Genomic DNA, 26226 nt, shown 5'->3' on the forward strand with positions numbered 1-26226 from the left:
ATTTAAAAACTGGTATATATCACCTTGTTGCTTTGTCATCTTAAAGTGGTCGTGTGATTGGCTTACCATGACTGCTATATTCTTCCTCAGCCAAACAGCAGCACTCATGCGATTGTTTTTCCCCCTTAGCTCCAGGTGTTGTGCCAAAAAGTGATCGTCTACCAGAGGGTGATTGCCGCCCGCTGGAGAGTGTGCAGGTGCTTAAAGCTGTAGCGCCCAGATTACTTAAAGCTCCTTCCGTCCAACAGACATACGATGCGGTAAGCTGAACACAGCTTCAGCCGTCTGTTTGTTGAAAAATAAAGGCGGAGAGTTTTGGCGTTCCCATAGTGTCCTGCCCCCACCGAGCCATGGACCAGCTCAAGCACCTGCGACCGCAGCGACCGAGGCACCAACAGCTGCAGGAGATCTCTGCCCTGACCGGGGGCCCGCCATCTCCGGTACAGGAGGCCGTCGTGGGTCTCCACATTGTTGTGCTGGGAGTAGTAGGCCTTCACCTCGGGCTCCTGTCCCGACACCCCCATCCAGGCGGGGCCACCTGAACCAACGTCGCGTCGGCCTCCTGCTCCCGCTTCAGCTGCTGCGTTGTCAATGGGAGCCACCCCCCTCCGCCGGCTGTGGCCTGAGCAGTAGCCACCCCCAGCACCTCCTGGGCCCGCTCTTCCTGTCGCAGGCAGTAGCGGCACTCGACGGCTACGCAGGGCCGTCTGGAGAGGGCATCAGCGTTGCCATGCTGTCGACCTGGCCGATGCTGGATCTCGAAGTCATAGCCCTGAAGGACCTCCAGCCAGCGGGCCACCTGCCCTTCTGGGTGTTTGAAGTTCAGGAGCCAAGTCAGAGATGCATGGTCAGTGCGCAGGAGGAACCGGCAGCCGTGCAGATATGGCTGGAAGTGCCGCACCGCTAGCACTACGGCCAGCAGCTCCCGCCGGGTCACGCAGTAGTTCCTCTCGGCTCGCCCCAAGGCACGACTGAAGTACGCCACCACCCGTTCTCCAGCCTCGTCCTGCTGGGAAAGGACCGCCCCGACCCCTACATTGCTAGCATCAGTGTCCACAATGAAAGGTTGCCGGGCGTCGGGGTAGGCCAGGACTGGGGCTCTGGTGAGGGCCTCCTTCAGCTGTTCAAAAGCCACAGCACAGGCATCCCCCCAGCCAAACAGCTGTCCCTTGTCAGTCAGGCGGTGGAGGGGGCTGGCCATTGTCGCGAACCCTTTGATGAACCGACGGTAGTAGGAGGCTAGGCCCAGGAAGCTCCGCAGTTCTTGGACGTTCGAGGGAGTCGGCCAGTCCCGGACCGCAGCCACTTTTGCGGGGTCAGTGGCGACACCTCGAGCGCTGATCACATCGCCCAAGAACGTGGTCTCTCTCGCCAACAGGTGGCATTTCGCGGGGTTGAGCCGCAGCCCAGCTCATCGGATGGCAGTCAAGACCTCGCTCAGGTGAGACAGTGCACTGTCGAAGTCGCCACCGTGCACCAACAGGTCATCCAGGTACACAACGCAGCGGCTACGAGGGATATCCACGAGCACCCTCTCCATCAGCCTCTCAAACATCGCTGGCGCATTGCAGAGCCCAAATGGCATGACCCTGAACTGCCACAGCCCCTGTCCAATGGTGAATGCAGTCTTAGGCCTTGCGTCGGGGGCTAGCTCCACCTGCCAGTAACCGCTGCGTAGGTCGAGGGAGCTGAACCAACTGGAGCCGGTAACGTAATCTAGGGCCTCGTTGATCCGCGGCAGCGGGTACGAGTCCTTCTTGGTGACTGCATTGAGACGGCGAAAGTCCACGCAGAACCTCGGGCTGCCATCCTTCTTCCCCACCAGAACCACGGGTGCCGCCCATGGGCTATTGGACGGCTCGATCACCCCAGCCGCAGCCATCTCACGGATCTTCTCTTCCACTACCTGCCGTTTCGAGAGGGGCAGCCGGTGTGGGCGCAGACGGATGGGCTGAGCAGAGCCGGTGTCGATGGTGTGCTGGACCAGACTCGTCTGCCTGCAGTCTTTGTCACTGGCGGCAAAGATGTCCACATTCTCGTCCAGGAGGCACCTCAACCGCTGGCGCTGGTCGACGTTGAGGCCTACGCTGCTGCGCTGCCAAAGGTCATCAACAGCCTCGATGGTCTCGGTCGAAGGAGGTTTGTCAGGCTGAGAGGCTGAGGCTGAGGCGAGTGGAGATGACCCGGAGCCACCGGCATCCAAAATCTGCTGAGCGGCAGCTGCCCGACGCCTGTCTCGTCTGGTCCCCGCTCCCTGCTTTTGGCCGCGCTGGAGAGCAAAAGTCTCTGCGCCAAGAGTGATAGCCAGCTTTGCGGTGTCGACGCAGGCCCCCAACGGCTCAGCAGATCCAGGCCAATGATACACTGGTCTTGAATGTCGGCGAGCCAGAAGTCGTGCACCAGCTCTAGATCCTTCACTCGGATCCGCAACGGTTTCTTCCCCCGCATAACAGTTTTCTCCCCCGTCACTGTCATCAGCTGGGTGTCTGTGGGCAACCAACCCTTCACCAGTGGCCCGGATGTTTCAGGGAGCACGCCAGGTCGTATCAGGGAAATGGTAGACCCCGTGTCCACCAGGGCCTGGCATGGCTGGTCCTCAACACAGCAGCTCAGGTGGAGTCCCTTGAGGTGCCCAACTCGGCCCACCACTGTGCATCGTCCTTGGAGGGGGGCAGGAAGCTGGAGCGGTGGTCCCCTCGCTACACCGCTCCCTCCTCGTTTCCCTGAGGCTGCGTAGTTCCGGTCTTCGGGGCTGGTGCTGGGCAGTCACGCGCCACGTGGCCAGGCTCATCGCACCGGTAGCAGCGGTCGGTTGGTCGACGAGGATGCCTCCGGGGCACCGAGGGTTGCAGCTGGGACATCTCGGCGACCTCCCCCTCCCCGTCGCAGTCTGCGGCTCTGATTTGGGGGTAGTTTGGGGGGGGCACCTGCTGGTTAGGTCGCGAGGTGAGCACCGGCTCGGCCCTTTCAGCCTCAAGGAGCGCCTCACGGAGGGTCTGAGGCATGGCCAGGCGGACGTGTTGGCGTAGTCGCTCTGGGAAAAGTCCTCGCAGAAAAGCATGCAGGCTAAGCTCCTCACGGGCCGCTGCTGGAAACTCCGGGTAGCCACGACGAGCATACAGCAACACGTCTGCTGCAAAGGTGCCCAGGCTCTCCCCTGGTCGACGGCTCCGGTTGGTTAGCTGCTCTCTGCTCTGATCAGTGGAGTGCCGCTGCCCGAATCGCCTCTCGAGTGCCGCGGTGAGGGCCTGGAGCTCATGCTGCTCTGCCGGGGCTAGGTCAAGGAGTATCTGCAGTGCATCTCCCTCTAATGCTAGTGCTAGGTGTGTAGCAGTCTCCTCTTCGCTCCAGCCACTATGTCTGGCGGCTAGCCGCACTTGTGAGAGGTAGGGCTCTAACAGGGTTAGCCCGTTGTATTTCGGTACCTTAACTGCCGTGGTAGGCATAACTGCTCGCGGTTGGGGGCTCGGCGTGTGGGTCGGCAGAGGTAGCCCATGAAGCATTGCCCTAGCATCTGTCGCGACGGTCCGCCGCCGCGGTGCGCTCGCACCATCGGGACCCGTCGGGGGACTTACATGGCCGCTCACATCCTCTCTCTTCCATCGCCAGTTTCCCAAGCGGGGAATGTTCTCCTCGACGGCTTGCTCCAGCCTCTGAATGTCTCTCTCCATTACGGCGAGGGTGAGCTATCCCACTTCTGACACCAATGTGGCGAGCTCAGACAAGGAGGAGACGGAGGTATCGTTTGGTCTTGCTTCCCGTGAGCTAGCCAGGGAGCACAGCCGTTTATTCACATTTGCAGAAGAACACTGCCGCTAGCTAACTGCTCAGCGCGGCAACAACAACAACAACACAGGGCGCCCTCTGACCCCGGAAGGACACACCGTCGCAGCGAGAGGGCGTCACCTGTCACTATGGCAACATAAACAAAACATAACTGTACAAACAGAACCCCGAACAGCCCTGACCCACTACAGTATATTTACGGTGGCCCCTAGAGACAAAGCATGTACAAACTTCAAAACACGTACGAACTCTTAAGCACGTACAAACCCCGAAGCACGTACAAACTCCAAAACACGTAAAAACTCAGAAGCAGGTAAAAACTACAAAACACGTACAAAACACAACAGAAGTGCTCCAGAATGCTAGGTGCAGTGTTGAGCTTTTGTTACCTAGTGGCTACACAAGCCAGCAAGTACAAATGACCGGATTTGGTGTGCCGTAGTAACAGGTAAATGAATAGTTTTTTTTAAATTGTTTGAATATATATGAGTGCTTGTGTATAAAGACACAAACCATACACATATGCTTTCAATTGTGTAATTTAACCCTTGTGCGCCCGCCTGTTCTCGGGGCGTGGGTCGTGGTGACCCCCCGAGGGGCGTGTGTGTTGGTATTAGGATGGTATTGATGAGGATGATGATGATGGTGGTGGTGATGATGATGGTGGTGATGGGGGGGGTCTTGGTAACCCCCTCGGGGCATATGTGTGTTATGATGATTAGGGTGGGGGTCGCTAGGACCCCCACAGGGCATATGTGTGTTATGATGATGATGATGATGATGATGATGGTGGTGATGGGGGGGGTCTTGGTAACCCCCTCGGGGCATATGTGTGTTATGATGATTAGGGTGGGGGTCGCTAGGACCCCCACGGGGCATATGTGTGTTATGATGATGATGATGATGATGATTAGGGTGGGGGTCGCTAGGACCCCCACGGGGCATATGTGTGTTATGATGATGATGATGATTAGGGTGGGGGTCGCTAGGACCCCCACGGGGCATATGTGTGTTATGATGATGACGATGATGATGATGATGATTAGGGTGGGGGTCGCTAGGACCCCCACGGGGCATATGTGTGTTATGATGATGATGATGATGGTGGTGATGGGGGGGGGTCTTGGTAACCCCCTCGGGGCATATGTGTGTTATGATAATTAGGGTGGGGGTCGCTAGGACCCCCCTCGGGGCATATGTGTGTTATGATGATGATGATGACGACGATGATGATAGGGTGGGGGTCGCTAGGACCCCCGTGGGGCGCTTGTGTTATTACGACGTCGGTGGCGTCTGGGGAGCGGCAGTACGGGAAGAAGCAGCGCAGTTGGGACAGTACGTGACGGCGCAGTTGGTGCACACGTGCACTCGGCACTCGTGGCACAGGATCTTGGTCTTGACGTCTTTGCTCCTGGGACACACACGGCACCTTCGCCTCTTGACCGGAGAGGAGTTGCGTGGCGTAGCGTTAGAGGCGGCACGAGTAGTACGAGCATTGGCGTCGGCACCGTCGGCCTCGGTAGTACCTCGGGCCGTGACTCTGCCTCCTCCTCCTCTCCCTCCTCCTCCTCCCGGTCCTCGCGCTAACGCCCTGGCTTCGAGCATGGGGCGCGCAAGCGCTTTGCCCAGTCGCTCGAGGAAGAGCCTTCGCTTGTTGAGCTTGCCCGCCATCCAGTCGGGGTGAATTTCCCTCCAGAGCACGAACGCGTTGTAGGCCGCGACGTCGACCATGTTGTGGAAAAGGGCCACGGGCCACCTGCAGGTCTTTCTCCTGCAGCTGTACGTGCTCACGACCTTGTCCAGGTTGTCGACGCCTCCCTTGGTGCGGTTGTAATGCAGCACCAAGGGGGGCCACGGGCCACCTGCAGGTCTTTCTCCTGCAGCTGTACGTGCTCACGACCTTGTCCAGGTTGTCGACGCCTCCCTTGGTGCGGTTGTAATGCAGCACCAAGGGCGGTTTTGCGCTGCTGCCGCTGCTGCCGCCGCCGCTGCTGCCGCTGCTGCCGCTGCCGCCGCTGCTGCCGCCGCTTCTGCCGCTGCCGCCGCCGCTGCCGCCGCTGCCGCCGCTGCTGCCGCTGCTGCTGCTTCTCTTGCTGCTTCTGTTGCTGCTGCTGTTGCTGCTGCTGATGCTGTTGCTGATGCGGCAGCTAGGCCGGGGCTCGGGGCCGGAGCGATGGTAGTAGAGAGGAGCGGTGGTGAGGAGCACCACGTTCTTGTTCTTCTTGGCCACGTAGGAGAGGATGATCGTGTCGGGCCCTCGTCCTCCTCCTCCTCGTCCTCCTCCTCCTCCTTGTCCCACGGAGCCGGTGAGTACTACGGATTCGACGGAGCCCACGGCCCTGCCCTTGACGCAGCTCTCTGTGGATCTCGGGTCTGTTCGATCGCAGAGTGCCCAGCACGGTGTGGCCTCTTTCGCGATAGAGCCTGTCGGCGAGCTCGCGCGAGGTGAAAAAGTTGTCGCACGTGACGTTGCGTCCCGGCGTCAATCCCTCAGTGAGGTCCACGACCACTCGAGTGGCCAGGTGCTTTTCGGGAGGGCCGCGCTTGTCGGGCTTGCCGGTGTAGACTTGCATCTTCCACGCATAGCTGGAACGCGCGTCGCACACCACCCATATCTTGATCCCGTACCTGGCCGGTTTGCTGGGCATGTACTGCCTGAACGGACACCTTCCTGATGGAGAGAGAGAGAGTGAGACAGACAGACAGAGAGAGAGAGAGAGACAGAGAGAGAGAGAGAGAGGGAGAGACGTGAGTTTGACAGAGAACACACGTGCAAGCGTGGACGATAAAGTCATGTAAAAGCACAACCGCAGAACCCGACGACGACAATAGCAGAAAGCTAGTGTTGTCATTGTTCCCGCTCCTCTTCCTCCTCTCATCCGCACGCCACACACACACACACACCACGTACCTCTGAACGGCACCAGTCTCTCATCGACGGTGACCTCCGGTCCCGGGCGGTACATGGTGGGCAACCTCGCGCACCACTCATCCCACACGGCTCTGATGGGGGCCAGTTTGTCGTGGCTATCGCTGCCGCCGCCGCCGTCGCCTCGCCTGGCTCGTCTGGTCTCTCTGTCGTCGAAGCGCAGCGCGCTCGAGTAGGCTCGAAAGGTCATGAGCGGCATCGTGGCTCTGAACACGGACCTGCCGCTCTCGGCGTCCCACAGGCTCTCGCAGGCCTCTCCCCGGGACCTGTACACGCCGGCGAGCACGAGCAGCCCCACGTAGGCTCGGAACTCGACGCGGCCCATGGGTTTCCATCCGTCGATGGCGGGCCTGCGCCTGTCCGCTTCCAGGTTGGTCATGGCGATCACCGAGTCCTCTATCTCCGGCAGGAAGTAGGCCATGAACGAGGAGGCCTCGTCTCGCGCCGCCGCCACGGCCTCTTCGGTGGGGCCTCATCCTCGTGCGCCGAGGTCGTCGTTGTTGTCGTTGTCTTCTTCCTCCTCTTTGTCGTCCCTGTCGTCGTCGTCTTCTTCCTCTTCTTCTTCTTCTTCTTCATAGTCTTTGTCTTCATAGTCTTCGTCTTCTTCTTCATCGTCATCATCGTCATAATCGTCGGCTACATCTGCGTCGCGAGTTTCACCGACATTGCAATGCCCGCGATCGCGCCCAAGATCATCAACGCCACCTGAAGCACGGCCGGCGTCCTCCCGCCAAAGCTCCGAAACCCCCCGCCCGCAGTCGACGTCTTCTTCGTCTTCTTTGTCTGTTGCTTCTTCTTCTTCTTCTTCTTCTGTGTCTTCGTCTCCTTCTCTGCCTTTCGGCTCGCCTTGCGAGCCATCAGCCTGGCATAATTGCAACCGAATTTCTTGGCCGTGATCGCGTAGTCCGCGCGCACCGCCCGGTAAACCATGGTCCGCTACCTCGTCGTCTTCGCCCTCCTGCTCCTCCGAGCAGCGCTCCTACTCTGCGAGCATTCGGGCTGTCGAGACGTTATCCTCCTCGGCCTCTTCCTCTTCTTCTTCTTCCTCCTCCTCCTCCTCCTCCTCCTCAGAGTCCTCCTCCGAGTTCTCCGAGTTCTCCTCTTGTTGTTGCTGCTGCTGCCGCTTCTGCTGCTGCTCTTGGTCCTCCTCGACCCCTAGCCCTCGATAGCGAAACGTGGCCAGTCGCAACAACGGAGCGACCGTAGCCCACCCCGCGTACGCCAAATGCGCTGGTGATGGTGATTGCGACGGCGATGGTGAGCGGGAGGAGGAGGACGACGATGACAGCGCCGGTGAATGTGGTCCACCTGTACCGACCTTAGTGCTCTTTGGCTCCCACGGTCTAGTGCGTGACATTGTCTTCTTCGTCTTCTTCTTTCTCGTTGGCACCTTGTTGCCGTTGTTGTTGTACAGCATGCGCCCGGACACCGCCTCTGTAACCTGTAACCCCGACACGCTTAGTACCCGCCATCCACGCTCTTATCATCTCGCCGCGCGACGCGCTGTGCTCTCGCCGGGGTGTTTCTCAACCACCTCTCTCTCTCTCTCTCTCTCTCTCTCCTATCCCCTCGGGGGATCTCGCGACCCCAACCTCCTCCCTCCCTCCGCGGGGGACCCGCATCCCCCGACCCCGCCGCTCTCTCCCCGGCGGGTGCATCAGGGTTAAGTGATCTAGGTAGCTCTGTTTTAGAAGTTCAGTTAACGCTAGAAATGTGTTTTGGAGTTTGTACGTGCTTTGGAATTTGTACGTTCTTTTTGTAGTTTGTACGTGCTTTATCTCTAGGGGCCACCGTAAATATTTATATATAAACATATATAAATAAAACCACTTTTTTTTACATTAGTAATTCCTTTTGTGCATAAGTTTATATTATTGTTAATAATAAATTAATTAAAGCAACAAAACAACCTGAAGAGCCGGTTCGGAGCCGAAAGAGCCGGCTCTTTCTAGTGAGCCGAGCCAAAAGAGCCGGTTCTCTAAAAAGAGCCGGAAATCCCATCACTAGACTGTATGCTTAAATTCAAAGAGAATTTGAATAGTTTTCTTCAATCTTTTAACTTTCTCTCCTGTATTTCTCTCCTGTGAAATACAATTTCTTAAAAAACCTATATACTAATAGGTAAGTATACGTTAATATTTAATATATATTATTGCTCTCAAACAATTAAAATGTTTAATCAGATTCATCACAGGGTTACTGTGGATTAATTTTGATTAATCACAATTAAATATCATTCTTTTTTTCTATATTAATAGCATTTCATTGTGCATGAGCAAAGCGCACGTTCTTAACAATATTAATAGGTCTGCAGTTTGTTGCAATCCACTTGGCAATTGTGTCAGTCAATGTTTCCGAGGTACACTTACGGAGTCCCCGATGCTCCGTGAGTGGTTAGTTGCAAGCTGGGTGACGCGTTAGCCAAAGTGCCAGCAGCATCCCCAATTAACGTATGCTTTGCGTCAATGTAATATTTTAAGCCGGAAGTGCTTCAGTGAAAACAAAATTCCTTCTTGCACAATGTGCATAATACTTTATGTCGGTCAACTGCTTTTCTTTTAATATTCAAATTTCCCATCGAGAGGGCCAATGTGCGTTTATCGTCTTCCATATTGAGTTGATTGGTTCAGCTGCCCGTCACTACCAGATCAACTGCCCATTTGCGCATGTGCGAAGGTAACTCTACTTGGACAAACTGCCCGAAATGCGTTGACAGAAACATTTCAGGGATTTTGAGTCATTCTGCACTCCGGATGCGTTAATTGTGTTAAAAATTTTAATCGCGTTGAACGTGATGGTGGATTAATTTGCGTTAACGCGTTAATTTTGACAGCACTAATAATAATTACTCATTCTTCAGCCAGGAAGGAGTGCAGCAAGGTGAAGATGTCCATATAGACTCGAGACAGACAGCAAAATGGTAAGTTTTCATTTGATCTAGTTTATTTTGTTAAATTGGTGAAGAGTAGAGGAAGATGTTTTTGTTTGTGTATGTATTGGGTGTGTGGAGTGTCTCTCCACTGCTACACAGTAATTTAAATATGCCAATATAGGATTACATGAATGTATTAGAAGTGATTAATTTCTTAAATGATTCAACAAATACTTGATCATTTTGATTGCACGTATTTTATTTGAAGTTTCCAGCTGATTTTGTAGTCTACAAAAAATCTCGTATGCTCTCTATCTCTACTTATGTTATTTATCATCACATTTACATCCATGTAAGTCCAAGAATTTCAAATTATCGTAATTTTTTTTAAATACAGTGATAATTGGTTTTATTAAACAATCATTCTACCTTATTTTTCATACTACAAGGCACACTTAAAATCCTTTAATTTTCTAAAAAAAATCAACAGTACGCCTTATAATCCGGTGTATGAATTCTGGTTGTGCTTACTGACATCGAACCAATTTTATGTGGTACAAGGTGCTCAAAAATCTGTCAAAAAAGGTAAGCTACAAAGCCGCAACATTTGATGGATTGCAGGAGCATTACGGATACCGTAGTCAGGACCCTCGCGAAGTAATCTGGGTCCAAAACTCAGTCTTTGCTCTTTCACTGATTTTTTTTGTGCAATTTTGCATGCTTTTTTTTTTTTTTTTTTTTGACAGTGCATTGTGTTCTTCGTCCTGATCGGCTCTAGACCATTGTCAATCAATGTCATGGCCTGGGTCTAGGGACCCAGGGCTCATGTATTGTGTATATATATGTTTATTTTTTTCGTCTGGTGTTTTGGTTTTCTCTCCTTTTTTCTCCTGGTCGGAGTGTGTTTTGAAGTCACGGTGTGGGAATAGGAGTTTTTGGAGTTGCCACTTTTCACCTTTCACGGACATCTGCACTGTGTGGGATTCAGGGAGAATCGCCACGGGACTACAGTGCCGGGATTTTGTATATAGTTGTGTGTTTTCCACCCCCTGTCAATAAATCCACTGTCCTTCAGTAAAAGTCTCGCATTTGGGCCCTACTTTCACTGAAACTCCACGGTCTGCCGTCGCAGCCCGTGACAGAAGGATCCAGCCATTATGGGCCCAGCGGACTCAAGGATCATCTCAGAGAAGGAGTTGGTCGCCCAGCTCTGGAGTTACTGCCGGAGCATTATCCAGGCGGCAAATCCACATCAGAGACACATACAGGTCGTATTTTTTGATACTTTCCTATCATCTACCACCTTTTCTGTGAGCTTTTTGGACATTAAAAAACTAATTCCAATTGTAACCATGCTGAGGGCAAGTTCCAGCTTTGAGCTTTTTGGTTTGGGCTGTCCAGGCGAGGAAGATGTGGCAACCTCCCTGGGTCCCCTTGCTGCCTGGGTTTTTTTTCATAGGCAGATAGTTTCCCCACCGTCGCTTGCGGCTCACTTGTTGGACACTCCATTGCGGGGGAGCCAGATCCCACGCCATCTGCACCTCACCACATCTCCACTCACCCCCGCGGCGTCTGCTGAGTCAGCAGACAAAGGACCAGCAGCTCAGAACCACACAGCTGCTCTCCAGCCCGACCAGCTGGTGGAGCCTCAGCCTGACACGCTGGTCCCGGCATCGTTAAAGAAGCGACGCTCCTCACCGCAGCCGGATTCCCGGACTTTTCATCAGCCGGCTGTGGAGAGTCATATGGACAATTCATCTTCCCTCACCTCATCTGTATATTCGACCATGGACTGTCTGAACGCTAACCTTGTAGCACGGCCTGTAGCCGTAGCACGGCCTGTAGCTGTAGCACAGCCGGTAGCTGTAGCACAGCCGGTAACTCAGTCAGCTGCCCAGCATGTCACTCAGTCTGCTGCCCAGCTTGTCACTCAGTCTGCTGCCCAGCTAGTCACTCAGTCTGCTGCCCAGCTAGTCACTCAGTCTTTAGTCCAGTCAGCCTCTCATCTTCATCCTCAGTCGGAGGTCGATACACCTGCTGGACCCACTCCACCGTCATTTCACCTGTCTTTTGTTCCTGCATCGCTGCCCAGTCTACCGCAAGTAGCTGCCACACCATCCTCACCTCCACCCCCTGCAGCTGCTTCTCCACCAGCGTCCCATCAGTCTGCAGCGACCGCAGCACTCTCAGCTTCACCATCCACATCACCTACTCTACCATCATCTCCACCGCCTGCAGCTGCCGTATCACCATCTTCACCTCTGGATCAACCGTCTGTAGCTGCAGCGCTGTCGGACGAACCCGTGCCGCCTACAGAGGAGCTCAGCGAACCAGAGGGACCAGCGGACCAGCAGCACGGCCGCCACGTCTACGTCCGCCACGGCCACATCCTGCACGGCCACATCCTGCACGGCCAGCACATCGTGGATTGTGGGTTGTGCTACATTGTCGCCCGCCGGAGCTGCCACACCGCTGCCACCGGACCCGTGGCCGCCCGCAGGAGCTGCAACGTCGCCGCCACCGGACCCGTGGTAGGCCACCGGAGCTGCAGCGCTGCCGCCGCTGGACCCAAGGTAGGCCACCTGAACTCTTTGGTTATAATCACAGGCCACCTGAGCTGCAGCGCCACCACCACTGAACACGGGGCAGGCCTCCCGAGCCGCAACGCAGTGACTGGGCCCGCGGTCGGCCGCCGGAACTGTCTAACTGTTGCGGCCGGGCTTGTGGCATGCCACCTAAAGGATCTCGCCAACGTCGCCGCCCGCTGGCTCGGCCAACTGAACTGTTTTACACCGCCGCCGGGAGCGCGGGCAGGTATTTGAACTGTTAGAGGTGTTTTTTGTTTTTTGGCTGGAGTGTTTCTTGCCCTCTGTCCTGTGCCTCCCACCGCCCACCCGGGGTTGGTTGACCTTGGTGCTGGTTTTGTTTTTGGGTTTTTGTTTTTTTTAAGCCGTCGGGAGCCGGCCCTTAGAGGGGGGGTACTGTCATGGCCTGGGTCTAGGGACCCAGGGCTCATGTATTTTTGTGTATGTATATGTTTATTTTTTCCGTCTGGTGTTTTGGTTTTCTCTCCTTTTTTCTCCTGGTCTCTCCGTGTGAGCTTCCGGATGTTTTGGTCCGCTGAGGAGACTGCGATCCCGGAAGTGTTTCTGCACTAGAGACAGCCACACCTGCCACTCGTCCTCCTCTGCCAGCTGCAGCAGATTACGCTTGTCAAGGGAGCGGTATTTAAGACTGTAGCTGAGCTGAGGCCGACGCTGGATCCTTGAGTCAGAACTCGGCAGTACAGCCGTGGACTTTTGTATAAACCTTCGAGATAGTAGACTTCCTGCTAACCTGAATGTGTTTGTGTTACCAGGAATCTGGAGCGGAGTGTGTTTTGAAGTCACGGTGTGGGAATAGGAGTTTTTGAAGTCGCCACTTCACCTTTCACGGACATCTGCACTGTGTGGGATTCAGGGAGAATCGCCACGGGACCACAGTGCCGGGATTTTGTATATAGTTGTGTGTTTTCCACCCCCTGTCAATAAATCCACTGTCCTTCACTAAAAGTCTCGCATTTGGGCCCTACTTTCACTGCAACTCCACGGTCTGCCGTCGCAGCCCGTGACAATCAGTCTCGTGCCGGGGTCTTGTACAGTACAGAATGTGTGCAGCTTGTCAAATTTACATAAATCTTCGATCCAGCAGTGTGACTCTTAAGTGCTTTACTGTATGTTTGTAAGTTTTCTCCCCAACAAACACAACAGTGTTGATGAAACGTTTTGCACCGTCAAAAGCAACCGCTGGTGCCTTTGGTTTCATTCTATAATACTGGACTTATTTTTCTACGAAGGTTTGAACTTTGAGAGTGTTTAAACAAGAGAGAAAAGTGTGAAAATGGTCATGCCTGTCTGAGAAAATTGTATAAAGTGCGTAGTGAGGGGTTTTACAGGTTTAAAACAAATACAATAATTGTAAAAAAATTAAGTTTCCTACTTCGTGGATTTCACCGATCACGGGTTATTTTTAGACCGTAACTACAGCAATAAACGAGGGAACACTGTAAATTCTTTCATCTTTGATCAGCGTTGCTGCTTTACCGGGTTTAACAATTAAGTTTAACATCTAGGCATCCATGAAAACAGATTTTAGTAAATTTAACAGAGTTAGAAGTTAGCAGGAAGTTAGCTTGCTAGTTTCCACCTAAACATGATATACCATGTTCTGACTGAGAGATTTCTGAAAAAATGAAAACGTACAGCTCTGCTATCACTTCCAACATAAATGGAGACAGAAAACTAAACAGCAGTGACTTTGTAGGTTTACTGAAGTTGGACTAGCTAGTATATAATGATTTGCTACGTGATCGCTAGCGACACAGCTATGTTAGCATAACATAAACACAGTGAAGCTGGAGGATGAATGCTAACTTTTTTTCCACTCGATAAAAGTTAACGTGAGGGTTCCCGATGGTTTGCGACAAATGCAATCGCATGGCAGGATGCTGTACCAAACTTAAGTCAGGAGAACAACTGCGATAATCCATCCCCAATACGAGGTTAGTCATTAATATACTGCAACAACATGTGAATAGAGCAGCTGTGAGAAAATTCAACATTAATGAATCAGTGGTACAGAAGTGGAGGAAGCAAGAAGAATGAGTTGAGTTAAACTCTACTTCTCTGACTGCTTTGTTGTGCTTAATGTGCCTTATAATCCGGTGTGCCTTATGTATGAAAACAGACCCATTCATCAACAGTGCGCCTTATCATCCAAAAAATACAGCAGTCATTTTATGTGAGGTCCTCCAAAACGTGCTGTATATTTTCCCCATGACATAAAATGTATCATCCACAAATAAAATAAACTGTAATATATCTAAAGCTCTACATCATTTCATTCAAGATGAAGTTTCGGACCCAATATTGACCCCTTTGGGACTCCACAACCAATGCTCAAATATTTTGATTAACATTTTCTTCACAAGTTATTGCTTATTGTTCAAATCACTCTTCGCCTTTGTAATTGCATACATTTCCAATTTATCAAATATTACCTGGTCAATTGTGTCAAAAGCTTTTCCTCAAGTTCCTCAAGATAAAAATTCTGACTGTGTACTTTGATCAATACACTTTGTTTGGTCACAGATGTGGATATGAATTAAAATTTGCCTCAATCCTAGCCAGAGATTTTTGAGTTATTGTCTCCTGCTCCTTTGGTGTGGTATGTGTGCTGGTCTCTAGCAATATACATAAAATGCAACTAGCCGAAAGACAATGTCAACTGTATTCAAGATGATACCAATAGTATGACTTCCACAAACAGGAGCCCGTGCTTATGTATTTTAACTGGATTAATTCGATTTCATGAATGTTCAGAATACAGAGATTTGTTGGAAGATGTAATTGAACACCAATCAATGTACATTTATGGGAACAATATTGTTTTTTCCCTATTAAATAAAGTAAAAAATCAGTGCCTTTAAACTGAGGTTAAATTTCAATACATCATGGAGTCAATACTACTTACATGCAAAGTATGTAAGTTTCACTATGATTACTTTGTACTTCAACTACATGTTGAAAAAAAAAATGAAAGCCGCCTGGAAAACATAATTTTGTACATTTGCAGTCATGTGACATCAGCACTTTGATTTAAAAGGAATATTATCTTATTTATGTGTATCATTTTATTTATTTGTTTTTCTGTCTGCATGAAAAAAGACATAATTACTTCTTCTTTCTATTGAAATAGACTTTTTTATGACTCAATGCCACGACCCATAACAGCTTTCTTTGTGTTCATCTCTGGTCTCAACAGGATTATGTAACATTTGGGTCCAAACAGTGTGATCAAGAGTCCAAAACTTGAAGCCAAGATGGCAAATACCTCCACTGCATCTGCAAGTTTTCCTGGTGAGCTGATATAAGCAGGAACAAAGGCCACCCACACAGCACAGAAGATCAGCATGCTGAATGTGATGAACTTGGCCTCATTAAAACTGTCGGGGAGATTCCTTACCAGGAATGCAATTAGAAAACTGAGGAAGGCCAGCATGCCAATATAACCCAATAACACTGCAAAACCAACAGTGGACCCAACTGCACACTCATAAATGATCTTATCATTGTGGTATTGGGTGTTTTTATGTGGAGCTGGAGAGGAAGAGACAAGCCAGGTAGTACAGATGGCTGCCTGAATAGATGTAAGAAACAGAACTGTTCCTCTCTGCTGCATAGCACCAAACCACTTCAGACTGGTTCCCCCTCCTGGCTTGGAGGCTTTGAACACAGCCAGAACAACCATGGTTTTCACCAGGATGCATGAGACACACAGCACAAAGCTGATCCCAAATGCTGCATGTCTGAGTTGGCATGTCCAAAGCCTGGGTCGTCCAATGAACAGCAGTGAACACAGGAAACACAACTTAAGTGACAGCAATAGCTGGAAACTAAGTTCTGAATTGTTGGCACGCACTATGGGTGTTCTGCGATGGTAGATGAAGATCCCTAGAACAACAGCACATACAAATGTGCCCAGTAATGAGGTTGCTGTCAAGCAAATACCCAGAGGCTCATGGTAGGAGAGAAACTCTGTCTGCTTTGGAATACAGTGGTCACGCTTGGGGTTTGACCAAAAATCCTCTGGACAACTGGTACACTCCAAGGAGTCTGATACAAAAGGGAACATTGGTGAAATGCATATTATTTTTCATAATAAATAAATTAAATATGTCATGCAGAAAGAATAATACGTACCGCTCGTGTTAGTGATTTTTCCTTCAGAGCAAGGGATGCAGTCAAAGCAGCATTTGGGTTCCCCCTTCCTTCTCACCATGTGGGTACCAGGAGGACAGCTCTCACTACATACTGATTGAGGTGGCTACATGAAAAAATTACATCTTACATCTTACAATGTTATTTTACTTTTGTCACATGTAGAGTATAAGTCTACAAAAACTATATATAACCTTTTTGGATTCAAAATTCCAGAATATTTTGTCTTCATCAAGTATGAGTTCTTCACCTTTGAAAGTTGACCTCTTAACCTCACCCACATTCTGAACTTTAGTGCTTCCATCAGGGAGCCACAACCAGTTCATCACATCGTAAATTGGTAATGCATCGCCATTCTCATCAAATGACACTTGATCACCAAATGAAGTGGTGAAGTTCACCCTTTCCAAGTGATAAACAAGCTGTTACAAAGGAATGTATATGAAATTCATTAGTTTTGTGTGGAACTGCTACTTAATAATCAAATAAGATCTATTATACTTGTATATATGAACTCATTACATTCTGACTCGAAATCAAACAAGTCACTTCACTAAAAATTTTGTATATTTATATATGTTAATTATTATCATTAATTAATTAAAGACATTAAACATTACTTTCAGTCCTGAGTACAGAAAATTCATTTAGCTATTTTCAGCAGAGTTTTTCTCATGGCATTGTACTGAATCCTGCAGTGTAAATTCTGTTCTGAAAGTAATTATAGAGTAAAAGAATTAGGTCATCGGTGGAGTGTAAACTGATATCACACCTGCCATGGTTTCAGTGTGTGTAATGTGGCACAGCTGTCCCCACTGAAAGACCCTCTTCCTGGCTTGCACTGTAGCATATCATCAAGGGAATACGCCAGAGCATAAACAGCTTTGTACACATTGTACTCAGGCCGGAGGTTCGATATTTCCAAGAATTCAGTGTCTGCATTTTCTAGATCTTCTTTTCCAGTGCATATTGCTCCTCCACCTTCCACCCAACCTGTTGGAGGTGGTGCAAATCTGCACTGAAATGTAAATTCCCAAAACTGAGTAACCTGAAATATATTTAAAACAGTTTGTCACAAATAATTAAAATATATTATGAAAATATATAATTCTTGCAAGTACACACAGTAAAGGGTTCCCTCACCATACTTCTTCGGTAGCTAGTGCTGTGGGGTAGATTGGGACGTACTTGTAACAGGAATTCCCTGAGCCCTTGTATTTCTCCTCGACGAATTGCAATACCCAGTGTACCACCCAGGTATGGCATAAGTTGAGGTTTTTGTAGAACAGCAGCTGCTGTCCAGGCTTCACTGGCCATCCACTGCAACCCTGTTAAATTGTGTGCCACTACCTGTGATTTGTATTACAACAAATTTATAAAGTGAAATTGTAAGTTGCAGATATATTAATGTCATTACAATGACAGTAAAGTAATTGCTTATCTCCTAGACTAGCTTTAGAGGATTATTTATCTGTACTTGTTCAAAGATATTATACATGATTTTTGTAACTTGTAAAAACAAAATTGTTTTAAAATCCAAACCTCTTCCATAAGATTGATCATATGACTCTCATGCGCAAAGACAATGACCACATGAGCTGTGGATTTTTTAATCACATCCACTATCCTCCTTATTTCATCTGTGTCTTTGTCCCAGGGCAAAACTTCAACATAGGCCAGGCAACCTTCACCTGACAGACTCAGCTCAGATTGAAAGGCTCTGGCTGCGTGAAGTCCATAATCATCATCACTGATAAGCAGACCTGCCCAAGTCCAGCCAAAGTGTTTTAGGATCTGAATAATAGCACGTACCTAAGTGAAAATATATTAAATTCATTTACTTATATCAGTATTTGGTCATCACCACTGACAGCAATTTAGCTATGTTCTCTATACAAGAACAAAACAGAATATAGCTGTATATACACAAAATATGATTTTAATATGTTTATGTCATTATGTATTATGTTGTTAAATGGGAATTTTCTTCTTGAAAATCACTTTAGTCTTTCTATTTTAATTTTTCTGATATATTTTCACCTGGAAAGCATCACTTGGGATCGTCCTAAAGAAGGATGGATACTTTTGACGGTCACTCAGGCAGGAACATGTGGCAAAATAACTCACCTGTGAAAGATACAGACTGAATATTTTAGAACTACTAAAAGCCTTTGTTTTCTTTAGCTTTGTCAGTTGTTTTTGCAGTGTGTTTTTAAAAGTGACATTAAATTTGCAATAAAATCTAAATAATAGAAGAACTATTACATAGATGAGTAGAAAACTTACCATTGGTACTCTGTACAAACCTAAGACAGTGGAAATAGCAATAGAACGTGTAGAGGAAGAATCACCAACAATCCCTATGACTGGAGGATTTCCAGCACATTTATTATTTAATATAATTTTCTCCTCTTGACCACTGGCTAATGACAGTGCTGCACGGAATCCTATTCCAAGTTCAAGGCAGTTGTCATAAAGAGTGTATCCCAGAGTCACATTAGGTAGCAGGTTGGAGTTTCTGTTGATTTCATCAATAGCAAAGGCCATGGTTTGTGCCTGCCTAAATCCTAAGACATCAAAACTAAGAAACAAGAAAGATTACTATTAAAAATATAGCAAACTTGGAAAACATATTACAAAAATATAGATTCTGTAAATACTGACTAAATAACTTAATAGAAGTAATTATAGTAATATTTAATGAAAAAAATAAATAAAGAATATGAACTACTCAAGATATGTGCATCTTTTAACATTAGTATTTTTTAAGTGTAATTTAGAGATATAAATTACATTACTCATATTTCCCTTCCATTGATTTCACTGTTCGTTTGTTTTTTGTTCTTCTTTTTTTTTGTTCCCCAGATATACATCCCAGACTTACCCATGGCAAACAGGCTGCTGTGACTGTGAGGTAAAAGACAGGTCCTGAATGCTTGAAAAAAAGTGGACTTGAAATAGTCCTCCTAAAATCACATCTCCAGTCTTGTGCATCCCATTCAAATGAAACTTTCCAAGTAACTGACAGGAGGAGGGAAACAGAGAAGAACATGAAGCAGAAGAAAAGGAATACACCAAAATAAGTAAGAAAAAAATAGTTAGCAAATATGACCACATGACAGCTTCCTGATTCCTGACCCTAGTGATTAGGTTTTATTGCTTTGCTATTCCTTTTTATTTGCATGCAGTGTTGGTAATTCTTTCACACCACCCATTAGGGAAATTGAAAGAGTAGGGGCAGGGCCTAAAATACATTTCAGTTGAGATTGCTTTTGTATGGCAGACTTAGGCAATACTGTGAAAAAATTAGGTCTCAAAAGAACTGAGTTTACTTTTTGTATGTTGTTACTATCAAGTTTTACATTTATCATCTGCTATAAAGGCACAATGAATATTCTTGTAGTTCCACCACCATGCAATATAAACATTGAGAAAGCATATATAATTCATGTACAACAATTTTCATTGTGAAAGTCTCATTGAGGTCTTATTAATTCAATTATATTCAATTCAGTTCAATTTAATTCAGTTTTATTTAAGTACCACCAAATCATAACAGTGATCTCAAGGTGCTTTATATTGTAAGGTAAAGACCTTATAATAATACAAAGGAAACAGTAAAAACTCCAACAATCATATGACCCCATATAACCAAGTGCTTTGGTGACATTGGGAAGGAAAAACTACCTTTTAACATGAAAAAGCCTCCAGCAGAACCAGGCTCGGGGAAGGGCAGCCATCTGTTATGACTGATTGGGGCTGGGAGAGGAAGATTGGACAAAGACACACTGTGGAAGAGAGCTAGGGAGTTAATAGCAACTAATAATTAAAAGCGGAGAGCTGTATAAACACATAGCAAATAAAAAAGATGACTGCATCCTGGGAATCCCCCAGCAGCCTACACTGACAGAGGCGAGGCTGCCGGACACTGGCGCCACCAGGCCCTCTGCCCACCACCAGTAGGCAAACATGGGGTTAGCATCTTGCCCAAGGATATTTGGCATGCAGCCAGGAGGCAGCCTGGGATCGAACCACCGACCTTCTGATTAGTGGCTGACCTGCTCTGCCACCTGAGCTACAGCCACCCCAGGTTAGGTTGGCTATCTCTGTGCACTGTTGTTGTTTTGTTAAAGATACATGTTTGGTTGTGCTGCAGGAAGAAGTGAGTTAGTGTGTGCGGGAAAGGGAGGGGGGTTCTTGTTGCTGTTGTCCGGAGCTGGAGGGAGTGGGTTGTACCAGAAGACTCTCCCCGGGGATAACGGCCTGTTTGCCTGTACTTATTTAATAAACTGATAAACTGAGGTCAAAACCATCTGGTGCTTGAGAGCATATGGGAACGTTACACTGGTGTCAGAAGTGAAGAGAAAACAAATAAAAAACCTGACACCTGGAGCTGTTGCTGGCAACACTGATCGACACAAGACGGGGGATGTTGCCAGACAAGATTAAGAAAGAGATTCAGGAGAGGGAACTTCGTCTGCACTCATCTGCCCATAGAGTGAGGGAAATGGCGCTGTCGGCTGAGGCTGGATTTTCTCCAGGTTTGACTAGACTCTTTTCTATTGATTAATCTTTTCGCGCCATGACCATGGTTTCAGCGGGACAGAGTTGTCGTCGCATGGCGCGCCGTCACGTGATGTAAACAAACATGGTGGCACCCAGCAAGCTGCGGCGAACATAAAAACGCAGGACGCCACGGGAAGTGGCCAAGGGACCATATAGGTGGGAGTACAAAGGCCAGGGAGACCGACACCCCCACACCACCTCCATTACCACCCAGTGCAGTCGTTGCTGTGGGCTGGACCCAGGCTGGTGACTTTTGCCATGTTCCGGTGACGATTGCAGGGGTGTCCTGTATGGCCCTCCTGGACACGGGGTCCAATGCAACACTGGTCCGACCTGATATCGTCCCAACTGGAGCTGTGCAACCAAGTAATGTGCAACTTAGAACTGTGACTGGTGACCTGGCCCCAATTAGAGGGAGGGGAATGTTCCAGTTTAAGGTGGGAGACCTCGGTGTACCTTATGCTGCCTGGGTGGCTGGCGTGCAGTACGCGTGCATCCTTGGACTGGACTTTTTGCAAGCCATCAGTGGTGTACTGGACCTGGGCAAAGGCTTTCTAATACTCCCTGAAGGGAAGAGGGTGCAGCTTATCCCTCCCCCGGTCTGCCACAGCGATCCCAGGATTGACGAGTTTGTTTTTACCAACCTTTAACCTTGGTAAAAAGGTTAAAGGTTATTTTACTGTGTTAGGTTGGCTATCTCTGTGCACTGTTGTTGTTTCTTTAAGATACATGTTTGGTTGTGATGCAGGAAGAAGTGAGTTAGTGTGTGCGGGAAGGGGAGGGGGGGTTCTTGTTGTTGTTGTCCAAAGCTGGAGGGAGTTGAGCTATACCTATAATGAACATTACAGGCCTCTCTCATCTTTTTAAGTGGGAGAACTTGCACAATTGGTGGCTGACTAAATACGGTTTTGCCCCACTATATGCTTCTCAGTGAACATCAGTTCCAGAAAGACCAAATACCCTGGAATATAACATAACAGTATGAAACCATATTTATTGCTTTGTTTATTTAGACAATGTATTTTTTTTAGTTGCGTATAAGCTTAAATAAAAAAATATCTGGACGTTTTCTACTGTATATGAAAAATCTGTGTTCCATTGCGGCGAGCCATTATAGCTTTCTTTGTGTTCAACTCTGGTCTCAAAAGGATTATGTAACATTTGGGTCCAAACAATGTGATCAAGAGTCCAAAACTTGAGGCCAGGATGGCAAATACCTCCACTGCATCTGCATAATTTCCTGGTGAGCTGATATAAACAGGAACAAAGGCCACCCACACAGCACAGAAGATCAGCATGCTGAATGTGATGAGTTTGGCCTCATTAAAACTATCAGGAAGATTCCTTACCAGGAATGCAATTAGAAAACTGAGGAAAGCCAGCATGCCAATATAGCCCAATAACACTGCAAAACCAACAGTTGACCCAACTGCACACTCATAAATGATTTTATCATTGTGGTATTGGGTGTTTTTATGTGGAGTTGGAGAGGAAGAGACAAGCCAGGTAGTGCAGATTGCTGCTTGAATAGCTGTAAGAAACAGAACTGTTCCTCTCTGCTGCATAGCACCAAACCACTTCAGACTGGTTCCCCCTCCTGGCTTGGAGGCTTTGAACACAGCCAGAACAACCATGGTTTTTACCAGGATGCATGAGACACACAGCACAAAGCTGATCCCAAATGCTGCATGCCTGAGTTGGCATGTCCATAGCCTGGGTCGTCCGATAAACAGCAGTGAACAAAGGAAACACAACTTGAGTGACAGCAATAGCTGAAAACTAAGTTCTGAATTGTTGGCACGTATTATAGGTGTTCTGCGATGGTAGAAAAAGATTCCTAGAACAATAACACATATAAATGTTCCCAGCAGTGAAGTTGCTGTCAAGCAAATACCCAGAGGCTCATGGTAGGAGAGGAACTCTGTCTTCTTAGGAACACAGTGGTCACGCTGGGGGTTTGACCAAAAATCCTCTGGACAACTGGTGCATTCCAAGGAATCTACAAAAAGGGGGAAGATGGTATCATACATACTATGTTTAATATGAATCAAATTAAATATGCAGCGGTAAAAGATAAAAACTTACTGCTCTTGTTAGTGGTTTTTCCCTCAGAACAAGGGATGCAGTCAAAACAGCATTTGGGTTCCTCCTTCTTTCTCACCATGTGGGTACCAGGAGGACAGCTCTCACTACATACTGATCGAGGTGGCTATAGGATGAAATTAAATATTACCTGCCAGAATTACATATATTATGTAATACATATATGTGCCAAAATATAAAAGTCTAAAAACCATATCTAACCTTTTTGGATTCAAAGTTCCAGAAGATTTTGTCTTCATCAAGTATGAGTTCTTCACCTTTGAAAGCGGACCTCTTAACCTCACCCACAGTTTGAATTTTAATGTTTCCATCAGGGAGCCACAACCAGTTCATCACATCATAAATTGGCACCACATCACCATTCTCATCAAATGACACTTGATCACCAAATGGAGTGGTAAAATTGACCATTTCCAAATAATAAATAAGCTGTTAAAAAGGGATTTATAATAAATAAATTATTTTTCATAGTGCAAACAGTGGCATCAAATATAACATTAAATCGGTTTTATATAAACATATAAAATTATTACAATCTAACTCAAAATCAAAGATAGCACATCACTAATACTGCTGTATATGCATACTGGTTTATGATCTCTCAGATCTAAATATATTAACCATTACTCCAGTTCAGAAGGATGAAAACATCTTTTTAGCTCATTCAAACTTTTTCATGGTTTGTCTTTCGTATTTACTCTACTGTGTACATTCTGTTCTGAAAGTAATTATAGGGCAAAAGATCTTCTCATTTAATGGAGTGCAATTTAATATCAAACCTGCCACGGTTCCAATGTTTGCAATGTGGCACAGCTGTGGCCACGGAAAGGTCCCCTTCCTGGCTTGCACCGTAACATGTCATCAAGGGAATATGCTAAAGCATATACAGCTTTGTACACATTGTATTCTGGCCGGAGGTTGGAAATATCCAAAAACTCAGAGTCCACATGGTCCAGATCTTCCTCTCCAGTGCATAATGTACCTCTACCTTCTACCCAGCCTGTTGGAGCTGGTGCAAATCTGCACTTAAATGTGAATTCCCAAAACTGATTCACCTGAAATTTATTGAAAATGATTTTTACAAATAATAAAAATATATACATCTTGGACATATGATAAGAAAGAGTTCAGCTCTCACCATGCTATTTCCATAGCTGTTATTGTGATGTAGGTCAGGACGTATTTGTAAGAGGAATTCCCTGAGCCCTGGTATTTCTCCTCGACGAATTGCAATGCCCAGTGTTCCACCCAGATATGGCATGAGCTGAGGTGTTTGGAGCACAGTAGCTTCTGTCCAGGCTTCACTGGCCATCCACTGTAGGCCAGTTAGATTTTGCCTCACTACCTGTGCATTGTATTATACAAAATCTGTAATGTGATATTGTAGCTCAAAACTACTTTAGTGACATAATATTACAGTAGATGCAGTAGATGCTCATGATGCAAATTAATTCTACATGACTAGTTTTTACTACACATTCACACAGACATATAAAACATGTTTTGCACAGTCTAATGATTTTTATTCTTGCAACTAGTAATAATTAAATTGTTTTAAACCCAAACCTCTTCCATAAGGTTTACTATGCGACTATGATGTGCAAAGACAATGACAACTCGAGCTGAGGACTTTTTCATCACATTCACAATCCTCCTGAGTTCATCCATGTCTTTGTCCCAGGGCAAAATCTCGAAGTAAGCCAGGCATCCTTCACTTGACAGACTGAGATCAGATTGCAAAGATCTGGCTGCGTGAAGTCCGTAATCATCATCACTGACAAGAAGACCTGCCCAAGTCCAGCCAAAGTGTTTTAGAATCTGAATCATAGCACGTACCTATGTAAATACAAATTAAAGGGTGAGCGCAAAGACAAACAAATCTTTCATACCAGTATTTGCAGATCAACTTCCACAGCACACAGGTAGAATTTTTTTTTTTTACATCATTATACATTCTGTTAAAAAACAGGTATTTTATTCCTGAAAATACTTCTGTTGTTGCATTAATAATTTAGTGACAAATGTGAAATTGTGCTCCTGACCTGGAAAGCATCACTTGGTATTGTTCTAAAGAAGGATGGATACTTTTGACGGTCAGTTAGGCAGGAACATGTGGCAAAATAACTCACCTGTGAAAAATACACATTATGTATAAATATTCAAAGTCTGTACTCCTTTATTATTTTTATCATGTTAGCTCTATTATTAAGTGGCTTTATATTTGCTATGAAATCAAAATAATACAAGGTATCTATTACAAGATTAAGAAGACCACTTACCATGGGTACTCTGTACAAACCTAAGACGTTGGAAATGGCAATAGAATGTGTAGAGGAAGAATCACCCACAATCCCTATGACTGGAAGATTTCCAGTACATCTATTATCTAATATAATTTTTTCCTCTTGACCACTGGCTAATGACAATGCAGCACGGAATCCAATTCCAAGTGTGACACAGTTATCATAAAGAGTATATCCAAGAGTGACATTTGGCAGCAGGTTGGAGTTTCTGTTGATCTCATCAATAGCAAAGGCCATGGTTTGTGCCTGCCTAAATCCTAGTTCATAAAAACTAACAAAGAAAAATACAACAGAATACTTGGAAAACATGTTACACAAATACTGTTATAAACCACAATTAAAGGGATTTTTAATGACAAAAAAAATACAAAGAAGATGTTTCATTCAAGACAAGGCATTTTTTCAAATGTATTAATGCAGAGAGTACTAGATATAAGATGCATATCAATAATAGGTTTTCGCTTTCATTTTCACTTTTTTCCCTGACATACTTACCCATGGCAAGTAGGCTGTTGTGGCTGTGAGGTAAAAGACAGGTCAGCAACGCTTGAAAAAAAGTGGACTTGAAACAGTCCACCCAGAATGACATCTCCACTCTTGTGCATGCCATTTAGATGAAATTGTCTCTGTAACTGACAGGAGGAGGGAAACAGAGAAGAGGCTACAGCAGAAGAAAAATAGGAATACAGCAAAATGAATAAGAGCAAGTTGGTTTGTAATAATGACCACATGACAGCTTTCTGACTTTCTGAGTCTAGTCGTTAGGTTTTATTGTTTTGCCATTCCCTTTTATTGACATGCTGTGTTGACTAATCTTGCATACCACCCATAAGGGAAAAACAAGGAGCAGTGGCAGGACACTAAAGGACATGTCATTTGAGATTACGTTTGTATGCAGGTAGACCTCGA

The 26226-nt window shown here is 47.1% G+C and overlaps 3 protein-coding genes across 3 annotated transcripts; 1 reads left to right on the forward strand and 2 right to left on the reverse strand.

Annotated features, from left to right (window-relative positions):
* Window positions 1–10744: 10744 nt before the first annotated feature.
* On the forward strand, window positions 10745–12225 carry LOC146373588 (uncharacterized). Its single transcript, XM_084950096.1, has 2 exons — window positions 10745–11959; window positions 12049–12225. The coding sequence occupies exons 1-2, from the start codon at window positions 10745–10747 to the stop codon at window positions 12223–12225; spliced, it is 1392 nt and encodes a 463-aa protein (XP_084806222.1).
* Window positions 12226–15329: 3104 nt separating this feature from the next.
* LOC146373589 (extracellular calcium-sensing receptor-like) lies at window positions 15330–19354 on the reverse strand. Its single transcript, XM_084950097.1, has 9 exons — window positions 19230–19354; window positions 18632–18926; window positions 18386–18472; window positions 17888–18157; window positions 17489–17695; window positions 17118–17393; window positions 16540–16767; window positions 16328–16451; window positions 15330–16240 (listed from the first exon to the last, which is right to left on the reverse strand). The coding sequence occupies exons 1-9, from the start codon at window positions 19337–19339 to the stop codon at window positions 15330–15332; spliced, it is 2508 nt and encodes an 835-aa protein (XP_084806223.1). The 5' UTR covers window positions 19340–19354.
* Window positions 19355–21981: 2627 nt separating this feature from the next.
* Window positions 21982–25922, reverse strand: LOC146373590 (extracellular calcium-sensing receptor-like). The gene is made up of 9 exons (XM_084950098.1): window positions 25813–25922; window positions 25294–25588; window positions 25057–25143; window positions 24581–24850; window positions 24153–24359; window positions 23794–24069; window positions 23216–23443; window positions 22997–23120; window positions 21982–22910 (listed from the first exon to the last, which is right to left on the reverse strand). The coding sequence occupies exons 1-9, from the start codon at window positions 25920–25922 to the stop codon at window positions 21982–21984; spliced, it is 2526 nt and encodes an 841-aa protein (XP_084806224.1).
* Window positions 25923–26226: the final 304 nt, after the last annotated feature.

This window comes from Perissodus microlepis, chromosome 14 (genome assembly GCF_051167445.1).
Source record: "Perissodus microlepis isolate ML-2025 ecotype Zambia chromosome 14, ASM5116744v1, whole genome shotgun sequence".
Lineage (NCBI taxonomy): Eukaryota > Metazoa > Chordata > Actinopteri > Cichliformes > Cichlidae > Perissodus > Perissodus microlepis.